Source organism: Spodoptera frugiperda, chromosome 28 (genome assembly GCF_023101765.2).
Source record: "Spodoptera frugiperda isolate SF20-4 chromosome 28, AGI-APGP_CSIRO_Sfru_2.0, whole genome shotgun sequence".
Classification (NCBI taxonomy): domain Eukaryota; kingdom Metazoa; phylum Arthropoda; class Insecta; order Lepidoptera; family Noctuidae; genus Spodoptera; species Spodoptera frugiperda.
Window position 1 is genome coordinate 11,978,798 of NC_064239.1, and position 15,255 is coordinate 11,994,052.

The 15,255-nt window shown below is 36.7% G+C and overlaps 1 protein-coding gene across 1 annotated transcript in view; it reads left to right on the forward strand.

Annotated features, from left to right (window-relative positions):
• Nucleotides 1-15,255, forward strand: part of LOC118265230 (protein dachsous) — a 304,778-nt gene that overhangs the window by 8,004 nt on the left and 281,519 nt on the right. Inside the window, exon 2 of the mRNA XM_035578031.2 lies at nt 913-2,659. Coding sequence (XP_035433924.2) covers nt 956-2,659 — 1,704 coding nt within the window. The 5' untranslated portion in view covers nt 913-955. The remainder of the gene's footprint in view (nt 1-912; nt 2,660-15,255) is intronic.

The window sequence follows — 15,255 nt, forward strand, 5'->3', positions numbered from 1 at the left end:
ATTTGTTTCTTTGCAAGCGTTTTTTGCCCAACACAAATTAATTTAATTGAAAAATTATGTCATCTATATTCCACGTTACTTTTTATACAACACTGTAAATATATATAATAAAAATGGAATTTAAAACCCATAAAAAGTTATTATTCAAATAAAAACGTTAAGTTAAATCAATCAACAATAACATATCAACATGTTGGCTTATCTTAAATCCTGCCAACGCTATGCTAAAAAAAAACGAGCAAAAAACTAAATTAAAATGGCACAACTCGGATGACTGTCAAGCAACCAGTGTCATTTGCAACATAAATTTAAAAGCAAGGGAAGTTAGACATAAAATTTATAAATATTCATACGAAATAGATTACGAATACAGTCTAGTAAAGTCGGACAAAAACTAAATAATGTCACATATTGAAAAGGAAACCTGTCCACGGCTTGTTATAATTATATCGTGTATGCATCATTCATGAATTTTCCTTTGGCGGAGTAACGCTGTGTGTTCTAATCGATGGTAATAGACGAAGTGAAATGTTGCCGCATTTCTTAAAAATACTGATCGATTGCGTATTGCCAGTGCAAAGACATTCTTTATTCAACTTCGTCATTCGTGCGTGGGAAGTCGTGTGCGACAGTCGCCTCTGATTGATGCGGTACTCATTTGAATCCATAAAGCACAGCCGAGCAATTTTAATTAGTCGCACTGATAATGATCTTGTCTGGCTTAGATGCCGTATGAGGTTGGAAAGTTTTGAGATGTCACTTCAAAGAGACAAGTTGTTGTCAGTTCGACTTTGCTACGCAAGTGTGAAATCTTGTTCTACGCCAATGCTTGTTTCTCAGAACTGAGTTCGAAAGACTCATTTACATATATGATTCGTGATCCCAGTCTTAATTGTGTTATTTGTTTCACAGGTGCAAGTGACAATGTGTGTGCGGTGAGTGATAAGAACGCGCGATGTTGCGCGTGATCACCTGCCTGCTGGTCGCGTCCGCGGCTGCGGAGCACGTGCGGGAGTTCACCGTCAGAGAAAACGCACGCGCCGGCACCCTCGTCGGACACCTTGGAGACGAACTGCCTGACGCAGCCCCGCCATACACTATCGTCCCCGTCCCCGGCAGTGCCGTCAACGATGACCTCAGGATAGATCCTCATACAGGAGAAATCAGAACCCGAGGTCCGCTAGACAGAGAGAACAGAGACCATTACGCTCTAGTCGCCATCCCCGCCAGTGGAGATAATATCCGCGTAGTCGTCCGAGTGCTAGACGAGAACGACAATGCCCCCACATTCCCCACTCCCGTCATGAACGTTGAGTTCTCCGAGAACACTCCTAGGGATGTGAAAAGAAAACTTAACCCCGCCAAAGACCAGGATCTAGGAGTATTCAACACGCAACGATACAACATTGTATCGGGCAACACTGATAATGCGTTCAGATTGTCCTCTCACAGGGAAAGAGATGGGGTCCTCTATTTGGACCTACAAATTAATGGTTTCCTGGACAGGGAGACTACGGACCATTATCAGTTAGTTATAGAAGCGTTAGACGGTGGTACTCCACCATTGAGAGGGACGATGACTGTAAATATAACTATTTTAGATGTAAATGATAACCCTCCTGTGTTTGCTGAAAGTGTTTACTCTGCTACTATTCCGGAGAATGCAACTGTCGGCACTCCCGTACTAAAAGTGTCCGCGACTGACTCAGACTCTGGTGAAAACGGTTTGATCGAATACTCGATAAACAGAAGACAGAGTGATAAAGAGAACATGTTTAAGATTGACCCAGAAACTGGAGAAATTACTGTAAATAAAGCGTTAGATTTTGAAACTAAGGAATTGCACGAACTTGTAGTGGTTGCTAGAGATAAAGGCGCGCAGCCTTTGGAAACTACAGCATTTGTGTCGATAAGGGTAACTGACGTGAATGATAACCAGCCTACTATTGACGTTATATTCCTAAGTGATGATGCTACACCAAAAATATCTGAGTCAGCGCAACTAGATGAATTCGTGGCTAGAATATCAGTACATGATCCAGACTCGAAAACGGAATACGCAAACGTGAACGTTACATTGAGCGGTGGAGACGGACATTTTGATTTGCGGACTCACGACAACATAATTTACTTGGTAGTTGTTGCTTTACCATTGGATCGTGAATCCCGTTCGTCTTACACGTTGAATGTGGTAGCGACTGATAAGGGCTCGCCTCCATTGCATGCGTCTAGGATCATCAGTCTAAAAGTGACTGATGTGAATGACAACGCGCCAGTGTTCCTTGAGTCGGAGTATAAGGCGAGTGTGCCTGAAGCGGCAGCGCCAGGCACGCCGGTAGTGCAGGTATCAGCTGTTGATGCTGACGAAGGAGAAAATTCAGAAATTCGTTACTCCTTACTGCCGACTCCGCAGTCAGATTGGTTTGCGATCGACGAGCGTTCAGGGCTGGTGACTACTAGGGCTCGGGTGGATTGTGAGACCAATCCGATGCCAAGGCTGACGGTGGTGGCTCAGGACCGCGGCAACCCTCCAATGTCCTCGACTGCAACGTTAATAGTGACAGTGTTAGATGTGAATGATAACGAGCCGATCTTCGACCAGTCCTTCTACAACGTCACCGTGACCGAGAACGAAGCTGTCGGCAGCTGTATTCTAAAGGTGAGTTCTTACAATTGTATCCTCTGCTATAAAATTATTGTTTTCCTTCTAATGCTGTAACCTCAATTTCTTTGTAAAGGGAATGAATAGGGTTTCAGTTTATATGCGATTGTATTCTCTGTAGTCTATAGTGTCTTTAACATCTATATCACCATAAACATGAAGTTTTAATAGCGGCACTTTATTCTCACCATGCATTGTATTATCATAAAGTAAATGTGTGTCACACGTCGATGAAAGCCGTTCGCCGTACTCACGAGAGGCGTGGATGTTTAGTTTATATAGCCTTTTCCTCATTAGAAATATGCAAAGTTGGGCAATTACCCTCTATTTATTACAGCCTGAGTTACATATAACATTAACATATTAAAGAGTTGCGTTAAAGGTAGTGCATCGTGAATAGGTTTGAGGACAGCTTCATCGAGTTGTTTCGTTGGCTAATTTCCACGCTTTGTGTGAGAGCTTATTCTGATTACGTTTATCTTCGGCTCAACATTTTCTTTTCAACTCTCTTTAGGACTGAAAATGTTTTGCTAAGATCTATTTGCATTGACTTCGGTATTGAACGTTCATGACTACATTTGTGTTTCTTGTCATTTAGAACGTTTTCTTATTTGAGTAATCTTTTGTGGTATATCAGATTTTAATTTATATACATCGCTTATAATGCTAGCAGGTACAGATACTTATAGATTCTTATCTATGTATAATCGTTTAAGCCTTTTTGTCACATTATTCATTAGTTCTGTTGTAATTGCGTTTTACTTTTTCTCTGTTTCTTTAATTTCAGTGATCAAATAATAAAAGCTATCTGACTAGATATGTAAGATTCGTAGCAATTGGCATTCCATTGTCTCTGTTTACCCCCATGGGAGACAGGCGTGAGGTTATGTATGTATGTATGTATCTGATTAGGTACCTTTCCAATCTTTTGTCTAACACATCAGCTACTACTGCCCTAAATCCCGATCAATCATTACCAAATCAGGATACTCCCATACACAAATCTGGGAGTGAAAGTTCAATTTACCAATTTGCCAGAAGTAAACTGCAGTGTTGGCATTATCCGCCAGTGAAATGCCAAAGGTAGCTGGCAGATTGGCAGATGATGATTCCATACGATCCATTACTAGCCATATATGCTAAAATAGGACATATGGTCATATATTATGGCCTCACAAATACGAATTTGTGATCATTTTCATTGGTAAGTGGCCGACAATTTTAGTAATGTGTCGGTAATCTGATAACTGTGTATTCGTTTTGAAAGTTTTAGTGTTGGGTACGATTTGAAGTCGGTGGTTCTGATAGTTGTTGTGAAAGGTTATGGAAAAACGGTTGTTGAAGTAGTTATTTTTGTTTTTATTAATATAAGCTTTTCGTTTTGAAAATTCTGTTAATATATGTTTAAAAATTAAGCTATATGTTAAGGTGGTTAAAGTCAAAGTCAAGCATCTATTTCAATTAATCCTAAATTAAGCACTTTTGGGACGTCAAATTGAATTGTCCGTCAGTCTGTCTGTCATTGAAGCTAGGTGCTCGTTCCAAAGTGTAGCTTCGAATGGTGAAGAACGAGCAAAAAACTCCATCGTTACTGTTTAAAAATAATGTTCTTTTTTGTTTATTTTTTGTTTTACAATCTCTCTGATACATAAGTACAAATAAAACTACTAATACCATTAAAGAAAATATATGACGTAATGTCCATTCATTCAAGTTTGTCAGTTTAAAACGGATTCTGTGACACGCAGCACATTTTTCAAAGTTAAATGTCTTGCGGACAGTTTTATATTACAATATCTGTGTTAACATGCCGTTTAGCGTCTTAAGTGACCATAAAATAGTAGAATTGCATTATTACTTCTGTGCACTCTCGGTATTATGTTTCTTATTAACTTTAACCGAATTTAGTTACGTTCCCACACACAAGATTACCCGTTTTATCCCCGAAAAGGTAGGCAGAGGTGCATCCGCACATTGAGCCTATTGCCATACACCGGGCACAATTTCAGTCATGCCATGCTACCACTGAGAAATTTTCGAAAAATCCGAAAAAAGCCCAGTAATACTTTTGACCGACCCAGGAATTGAACCCGAGACCCCTGGTCGGGCAGTCGCACTTGCGACCACTGGACCAACGAGGCAGTACGTTACGTTTCCAACCTGGCAATATTACTTTATACTTTAAACTTTCTTGCTACACCAATTCCAAGTAATACCACGTATTTGCCTTTAACCGAAACGTTCTACCATCGACTAAAATGAAATTTCAAAATGACGTTATCTTAACAAAATACCGGGGATACTGTCCTCGTTTAAAAATACTTGGCGAAAAAACTTCGAACAATATAGTGGAGTTCGCAAACTCCGTACCAATTAGTTACAACGGACAGATCAATTCTGCTTATCTCAGCCGGCCACACCCGCACTTGACGAATTTGTCGAGAGAAAAAAAAAAACTCAATTTTCATTAACTCTTATCTTGAAAACTCGGCCCTGGCTCGTAACTTACACGAGTTAATTTCTTTTAATATATTCCGCGTATATTTATAAGTGGTTGTACATAAATCTATCGTATGGAGTGATGCCAGTTTGGGCGTGCGGCGAGCGGCATCGCAAATTGCGATCTAAATTGAAAATTAAACAGTCCAGAGCAAGCTCGCTGAGCCCGCGGCCCCGCCAATGAGCGATTCACAAACTACGCATGCGCACGTGTGCCTATTCGAAAATAGAGTTCCTATTTTCAAATTTACCGCTGCTTCGAAATAGGTTTAATATCGAAGAATTGTGATAAGTAATATATTATGAGAGTACAGGATACGAGTTGTAAAAACAGCTATAACAAAGCTATTAGTTCTAATGACCTACGTGACTTGCTTTTGAAATCGTTGAAAGTTTCCTAAATTCGTTTAAAGCAGGTAAAACACATTTTAATATCGATGCCACACATTATATTGTAAATATTTTCGTTTACCGAGAACTGCAGATACAGTTATCAAAGCACCGATGATAAATTATTATTAATTACAGAAACACAACACAAGTTAACAAAATGAATAGAAACACCTGCCATTAATCAATATTCAGACCAATTAAGTATTAAATTAAACAAAAGCATAACGACCGTTGCGCCACAGAGTAAAACAATTCAATTCCATATCAGATGTTAGTCTATGAATTCTAAATACCGAATGCACAATTGAATTGTTGCGTTTTTCGTCACCTACCTTACGGCGTCACGAGCTCACGACTGACTCGATTGTTATTTGGTTATTCACATAAACCTCTATGTGTTTTGCTTTTAATAGAGGTTAAGTGCCGCTAAAAGGCAGACAAATGAACTTTGGCTCTATACAAAGTTGCCTTTGCTCAATTAAAAAGAAACTTTCTCTATTCGCGATCACAGATTAAATAACATTGTTGTTGTTGACATAAGTCAAATGACGTTAGTTTTGGCGGGAAATATATTTTTATTAGAAAAAAAATACTGGTATTTTATTTTTTCTTGTCATTGTTAAGATGATATCTGTTTAAAGCAAATCCGCCGCCAATCTCTAAAGTAGTTGAGCTGTTAATATCTATAACTTGAAAAGTAAGCTGAAATATAATTTATTTATTTATTGTTGTTTTAAATTAATATTTATTTATTACTTACTTAAGTTTTTATTTCATGTAAAATTATAAAGTAATAAATTATTTAATGTTGTTTATTAAATAAATTAAATAATATGAAACATACAGATCCCAATCTATTACGTAAGCATTTAGTAGCCACCTAACCTATTCACTAGACCCATAATCCTAATAGACGTAGTCAACGTTTGCTCTTAAATTGAAACATTAACGGCCTTTGAGTGTGCCATTGTGAAATATTATTAGCTTATACAATAAAATACTCCAATAGGTATTTAAGTTGAGTCCTATCTAGAATGCTATTTTATTAGCCAGTTTCATATCAACAGCTTATAAGTGGCTACTATTTAACTGATCTCCAACCTGCTTTTAAACCACGTAGAGGTTCTGGCGGATGTAGAAGAGGCTTTTTTATGGTATAAGCCGGTAGACGAGTAGACAAATCACCTGATGCTAAGCAATCGCGGCATTACATGTGCGTTGCCGACGTTTTGGGGGTTAAGAATTTAAGGGTTACTGGGGAATCGGGGATTAGGAAGCACTGTTTCACGTCGGTTTTTTGTGCGGCCGTGGTATCACTTTAATAGAGCTGGCCCATTCGTGCCGACGCATGGTTCTCCATTGCTGATGAGCCTCTTACGAACTATTGTTTAGCAGTGGACAGCCACGGGCTGTTTGTTGATTTTGATGTTAGTCTTGTGAATAATTTTAGTTTTTTAAAGATGGAGCTCGTCATTTTTATAATTACTTATAATAAATGTACCCACGAGTTTTATAACAAGAATTAGATAGCTTCCTTAATTATTGTTTATATCCTTCCTCATCTATTTGCAGTAATAAAAAACCATGTAAATAAATCTTTATGTCTTAGTTTTATGGGATAATTACACATTTACATCATAAGTCATTCTTATTAAATCTTAGGGAAGGGAAGCGTGTAGTCCTACGTAGTTTTATCGATCACAATCTCGGATTAGAAAAACTAGTTTGACTCATTTAAAGCCTCCTTACAAGCGTTTGGATCACGTAATTTTTTTTTATTAGATTTTATGTGAAATTGATTACCGCGCGGGGTTTACCTTATACGTCTGTTATTACATTACTCCGTACATATTTCAGTAGCGGGACTGAGCGAGCCTCCAATAACCTGATAAGACGCAGCGGCCATATTGGATTCCGGTACGCGTTGCCATGGTTACCGCTTGATTGCGTGCGTAGGCGCATCAGGAGCGTATCGACATTTTTGCTCAGTCCCCTTACTAATGTACTGTTTTAATAGGATTATTAGTATGTAATGTTTGTGAATGCTTTTTTATGTTTTTAATCTTTAAGTATCTGTCGATGGTCTATCTTTAATTAATGCGTTTTTATTTTTAATCTCTGCTGAGCTTGCCTTTTTTGCTTTATGATCGACAGAGTTATTACATCTAATATCATCTTTATTTATAAATGTTGAAATATTATTGGATTACACCGTGTTTCAACGTCAGAGGAAGGGTATCTTAAATAAGACTACAGGAGTTCGCCATAATTAAAATTAAGTGCTTTATCTAATCCAAGTGCGATTCATTTTATCTGTATTCAGTGTATATTAAAACTAAGTGCCTCTCAATAAATCGGACGGGGCAAAACTTAAATAGTTGCTAAACACTCGAGGACAAGTTCTCTTATGGTTCACAGTCACGCGATACCGCTAATTATGTAACAGAATTAATTTATTACACTAAACTTATAAACGAAAGAAGCCAAGACGAGTTTCGATGTTAATGACATTGGCAGAATAGTTATACCTGTGCCTTTTTATTTTTATTAAAAAGTCAGGTTGCATATTGATGCGAGTTTTGACAGTTCCAATTACAAAATTGGCGCGCTTTTTGACAGTTGTTTATAAAAGTGTAATAAATCCTTATTGTTTCTCTAAGATGGCGGTTTGATAAATAATTTGTGTGTTTGTGAAATTTTAACTTATAAAATGTTTATTAATGTGATAATATTAAACTAATCATCGCTCTTGTTCTAAGAATAACTGTCTAGCATACTGTTTACTCATTTAATGATAGAAATTGAGAGTCAATTAGGACAATCATGTTGATTATGTAATTAACTATTTTCTCTTTCGATATCAACAAGCATAATGGGATGCATCTAAGCACGCGAACGCAACGTAGCATAACGTTATGTTGCATAATAACGTTTAACGTTGTTCGTTGAAATAACGTTGAAAAAACGGTTGTGTAGTTGTGCGTGCACGCGTGATTTACGTTTCGCTAATTGTGAGACATTTATAGCCATTTTAAAACGAATTTAAAGTATTTCTGAGTGTCACGCGATGATTTATGTAATAATTATGATGAATCTTTTAAACGAATATGCGTGCGAAATTGGCTTTTAGCGTTTTTAATTGATGTTATACGTTGAGATTATGAATCTCGTTCATGTTACTGGTATTTCATAATTTAGAGATGCCGTGTTTTCGATCGTGGATTTAATTGAGAATTTATCTGACATAATGTATGTAGCATTACATCATTAATGTTATTTTTTGTCAGTTATATAGGACGTAGATATACCTATTAAAAAGTGTTGCTGCGGACTGCCAATCGGATTATCGGAGCTCCGTTTTGAATTGCAGGAGTAGACACGGAGTGGTTTTTAGGCAGTAAGAGTCTGATATTCCTTTTCGCCTCGCTCAAGGCGGGAAAAGTCATTGGAGGACACTTCCTCTAGAAAAAATCCAGTTATGTTTTCATTTGCGTAAAAAAGGGTAGTAGGCATCTTTATAAAATAATAGAAAAAATCGTTTCAATCTCTTGAATCTAGAATATCTTAAGACTTGAAACTAAACACCTCAATAATACTTTAGCCAAGCATCTGGCTAATAACCAGAATTGATTTTAAATTGAATAAATTAAAAGATATTTTAACTAAAATAGAGAGAATCTGGTTTATTAATTAGGTTCAAGCTAAGCATTGGAAAAATGCGACTTAAACATTTTACGATGAACAGAGATATTTTCTGTTGTATTAATAGCTGTGAGGTATTTATAATTATTACAAGATGAAGAAAAATAAAATAATCGAACGTTGTGTGTGGCCAATTTGAGGATATGCTTATTTTAAATGCATGTACTTGAAATTGAAACCATTTGAATATTTATACTTGTAGTAGTAATACGATGAGTTTCAATTACCTACGTATTTTTAAAAGGAAAATTAATATTTCCATAAAGGAATTGGTTGGGTTATCAGATGAAAAGTTTTACGTTACATAAGTTGATGGTAATAGGGATGCGAACGCTTAAACAATTCAATACTTTTTTCGATATGTCAAAAAATAATCGATATGTAATTTTTTGTCGTATTGGATATTCGTAAACATATTTTTTAATATTATAAATGCGAAAGTTTGTTACTCTTTCACGCAAAAAGTACTGAAGGGATCGGGAATGACCGAAGTCACTGGCATAAGCTAGTTCACTATCAAGATAATTTCATCTGTTATTTTGGTAGACAAATGAGTTCAACCTATCAATGCTTGTTTAATAATGACATCAATATGTGTTTTCATTTTCACTCCACATTTTTAGTGTACGACTATTAACTACGAAGTTTATTTATTCAGTAAATAGAATCGTACGCATAACAATCTGAAAATTGTACCGATCCTGTTGCTCTAACATTTGATATCATAACTAATAAAATTACCGTAAAATAATTTCTTGCATAGCCGCTCATAGGATCTCGATTTTATGACACAAAATCCGTTCTCGTTGTACTTTATCGATTTTAATGAAAATACTATTTAAATACATTTTAAACGACCTGGAAAAATGTAATTGAGAACGAAATTATTTGATGGAGAGGCTTTTAAGGATTTCATTGGGATTCTGATCCATTTCGATCCTTTAATGGTTGATGTTTAAGAGTTTTAAAGGGCTTAATAGTATGTGTGAATAATTCTTTATAGAATCAAAGTATTCAAAGATGTGGGTTATTGCCAAATAGGTATATGTACCTATGGATGCTCATATCTATTTATAGTTATAAAGACTACGTATGCTTAGCTTAACTGTACCCTTAGTACGAGTTTGCTTTACTTTTAAAGTAATCGAAACGAGAGAACGTTGGGCGCTCTGATTGGCTAGCTCAAAATGAATCAACCAATCAGAGCGCCGAACGCGCTTTTGTTTCGATCTCGTTGAACGTAAAGGAAACTCGTACTGTCTAATAATTAGAGGTTTAAGGTTACGAGTTAAGATATAAAATGAAAGGAAATATCATCTATTTTTAGATTGCAACAGCAAACTGTAATAACAAAGTTATTAACCGTCAAAAACTTTACTATTTTATATTCCATAAACTCCGCATTTAACGATATTAAAATATTTTAATGTCCTTATAATTACTTCAAGTTGCCTATCAAATTATCAATGCATAACTTCTTATTAATATTTTTTACGAAACTGTATTTTATAGGCTTGATCATAAAGTCTAAAATAAGTCTTAGTTTATGTTCTGCGTATATTAAATTCTTGTTTTATTCGTATTACTAAATTCCCTATTAGCTTTAATAAGTAAAATGAAGTTGATGTTGCATTTTATAAAAGAGCACCATCTTTGGTAGTATTACAAACATGTTTTATTTAATAAAAAGTTTACTAGGAAAATCGTTTAAAACACCAGGTGTTAACGAAATCATTTTGTTCAAATTATAATACCTTTCAGTGATAATAAATATATGTGAAAGTGAAATTAATGAAAAAATAATATTGTGATTATAATAGTGATGATGATGGGGTATGGAAATTAAAAACCTAATTAGTCCACCAGATAGGTATTGAAAACATATTAGAAGCGTAATTTTGTAATTTTTAATATAATAAACCAATACTTCGATAAAACAAAATTAAATCAGAATTCAGGAGTGGGAGCTAGCGAGCTTTTATACGTAATATCTACGTATAAAACGTACCTAGAAGTGACGTTACGCGATATTTCAAATCAGTATATCGTTGAAAGTATTTGTTTCCATAAGAAAATAAAAAGACGTGTCTAATAGGCCATTAAAAGAAAAATTAATCACCTATCCTATTTTCATAAATTATTTCACTTCAATATTAAGTGAAACCCATAATTAATAAATGCATAGCGTATATTACATACATACATATTATGAACGTATATTTTATCAACTCCATGCAATTCTTTCCTACAAGTCAATTCTGCAAAATGTAATTATTTCTGACCTTTTACTTAATACGAGTTTTCATTATCACTAGTCGATATTAATCGAGTAATAATAATACAATCAGGGGACAATATATTACTCGTACCAAGTGAGTTTATTATTTATAGTTTTTTAAATTACTTATTGAGAATAATTGGGTACTAATATGATAGGTAGTTATTTTATTGGTCAGTAAAAATGTTAAAACGGTTTTCTTGAGAGACTTAAGTCGACAGTGCTGCCGCTTAATGAGAACTAAAATGTTGTTAGAGAAACGTCATAAAAATCCCGCCATAAATGTGCACAGATTAAAACATTTCGAAGCAATGATTTTCACTTTCTGCCTATTATGTCAGTCACATCACCACTCATTTTCTATCGCGTTCATCAATGATTGCGAGATTGTCAACCTCCACACGAAAGATACTTTGTAGTAATTAAACTCAGCTCCATCTTAATGAATATTCAACACTATATTGATGTTAATAAAAGGATTTTCTACTTTTTTTTATTAAAGATCCAAGTTCTGATGGTCGTTGATCGATCGCGCGTGGATTGACTCATTAATTTACTTAGTATTTTATATTTTCTGATACCGCTTTTACAGTTTTTATTTTAAAAGAGTATCAATAGCGAGATTATTATTCCAGATAAAAATTACAGGTAGTGAATGAGAATTAATTATGTTTTTTACCGAAATTGGATTTATGATTGAGCATTAAATACTGTTTCATTCGTTTTAAATAAGTAAAATAGGATAAGGCTCGATAAAAATGTGATTACGTACCTGTATTAAAAGCTGGCTGGTTGTTGTCGCTGGCCAGTGCATTCTTGTTTCATAAAAAAAGTCAAGTTCTCGATTTAAAATTCAAAATCTTGCTATTCCAGCGATCACGACCTATCGTTGTTTATTTACGTCACAATTTAAATACAACCTTAACTATCTTATTTTAAAGTAGATTTTCGTGTTATCAGGATTTTATTGATGTGTGTATGTTTAAATATATAATAATTGTAGGTGCTATGGCCGCTGGGAAAGTAACCTGTCACTACATGGGCTGTTACGATCATTTAAAGTCAGCTTACCTTGCTTTATGTACTTGACAAGATAGTTGTACTTATAGTGGATATATTATTCATTTAGATTTACAGTTTTTTACAAAAACAATACTTATTTAGAATTTAACTTTTATATTTTTTCTTCCTTGAATAACTAATGCATGTTGTCGTACTGCCAATGTTTTTTCACTTTTTTAGTTGACATGTCACATGACAACTAGCAAGACCTGTCAAAACAATTATGTCAAAGTACACTTCACCGATGTATGTGTGTTTAAGATACTACATTTTAAGCGTGTTTTACCGTTCGTTGAGTAAATACACGTGCATATTAATTTTATACTGGTTACTAGTTTCTTAAAGATGACTTCGGAATTTTAATTATACTGGCTGGACATTACAATAGCTTCAACATAAAGAGGAACTTGTTTTAATAATTCTACTAGAAAATATAAAGAATAGATTTTTAATTCTGAAGCTTTAATTTAAACTAAAATATTTATTTAACTAGAAGAATATAGTGCTGAGAAATGCTAATCGATTTTTTTACTTAGAGGTGATATATCGATACCGCATGCCTTATCGATAATTTTATCGATATAGTTTAAAGTTAAGCATCACCAAGTTCCATGTTATTTCCACGCATGTCCGGTGTGCTTAAACATCGTCCAATATAGCAAAAAGATTGTCTTACGAGGTACATTCCCACAGTGCAGTAGGTTTTTTACTATGTCTGACTAGGGCTGTGAGAATGACAGGACTATTTAATATACTACAATATAATATTGGCACTAATATTCTATATGATATAAAAACTAGGTATTTCTAATTTTTTTTTAACTTGAATGCAGAGAGCATTCAAGTTCTAGCTCTACTAGTTTCGAGATACAGAGACTCTTCATCATGAGCACTAGCGATGATTCACGCAGCCTACTAATAATATTTATTACAAAAATATTATAATATTTTAGCATGTGTTGTGTCTTATTTAAAGCTAAAATTCTTCTGACAATAAAATGTAATGACAAATAATGTAAAATTTTCTTCATTGACAACCTAGTCAAATTCAAAACGTTCAATTCTTCTCCCGTGTCACAACGCAGCCTGCCATGTGTAAACTAAAATCTAGCCTGCCAGGTGCATGTGATGAAACCTCATTGTTACAGATTCCCCTCTAACCTGAGCGAACGTCCCCGCGATCAGGTTAGTTCTTGCGTTGCCTACTCGTCCTACGTTTCTTTCAGCCGACGTGAGGAGGCGACTGGCGTACTCTATAGGTCGCTCGTCGGTCCCCTCCCCTGGAGTAATGCCGCCTAAAGCCTAACTGACTGTCAGTTCTGAGTACGAAAGGTTTCGTTTACAATTAGAGACCTAAATCTACACACAAACACTTCGCACGTTTGTCTTTTTGTTCCTAGCTGATATTTCACGTGATATCTTGTATGCCGCTTCGGCGTCTGACAGTGATGAGAAGTCGAATTCTTGGCTTCACTAAACGGGTCTGTGTACGGGTAGTAACGAGGACACAGCTGAAGTCCACCGAGGCTCCGCACCCGCCCAACAACTTCCGAATCTTAGTCTCGGAGTCAACATGGAGCGAAGTCGGAGCACGGCGTCCTTCCAGGTGGCGACGTTGTTGCGGGCGCCGCGCCACCACACGGTGCATCGCCCTCTAACAGCATCGGGAGTCCCCGCAGCGCGTGATCGTCACTCACGTCCGCACAGCACACTCCTTGTATAGATTCGATGAAGGCTTCTAGTACCTCCGGTTTTTGAGAAGTACCGGTTCCTCGTGGTACACTTTGCGTAAGTTCCAGGAATTTACTCATCTTGAGAAGTCCGGTGAACCTCGCGGTACACTTGGCGAAGTTCCAGGACGAACTCTTCTTGAGAAGTACCGGTGAACCTCGCGGTACACTTGGCGCTAGTTTAGGATATACTCTTCTTGAGAAGTCCGGTGAACCCCGCGGTAATATTGGCGAAGTTCCAGGACGAACTCTTCTTGAGAAGTCCGGTGAACCCCGCGGTACACTTGGCGAATTCCAGGACGAACTCTTCTTGAGAAGTCCGGTGAACCTCGCGGTACACTTGGCGAAGTTCCAGGACGAACTCTTCTTGAGAAGTCCGGTGAACCCCGCGGTACACTTGGCGAAGTTCCAGGACGAACTCTTCTTGAGAAGTCCGGTGAACCCCGCGGTACACTTGGCGAAGTTCCAGGACGAACTCTTCTTGAGAAGTCCGGTGAATTTACACTTGGCGAAGTTCCAGGACGAACTCTTCTTGAGAAGTCCGGTGAACCCCGCGGTAATGTTTGAAGAAAGGACGAACTCGTAGTGATGTTCGGCGACGGTGACGATTGACTGCCATGAGGCGAGGCGTTTATCGACCGCGTTTCGTCGGCGCAACGACCGCAGCGTCTCTATTGGGCACCTAGTCAGCCTGCATTATGCCGGCACGGTCAGACGAGGCGCTGTGACAAGTTCGGGGCGTACAGGACTCTGCTCCGTAGCTTCGTCGTCTGCCGTCGTCTGCCTCCGTAGCCTAGTTCGGGGCATGGTCGGCCCTACTAGCTGGGCGCCAATTTAGCATGTGTTTTCTTACACGAAAGCTAAAATTCTTCTGACAATAAAATGTTGACAAATAATGTAAAATTTTCTCATCATTGACAACCTAGTCA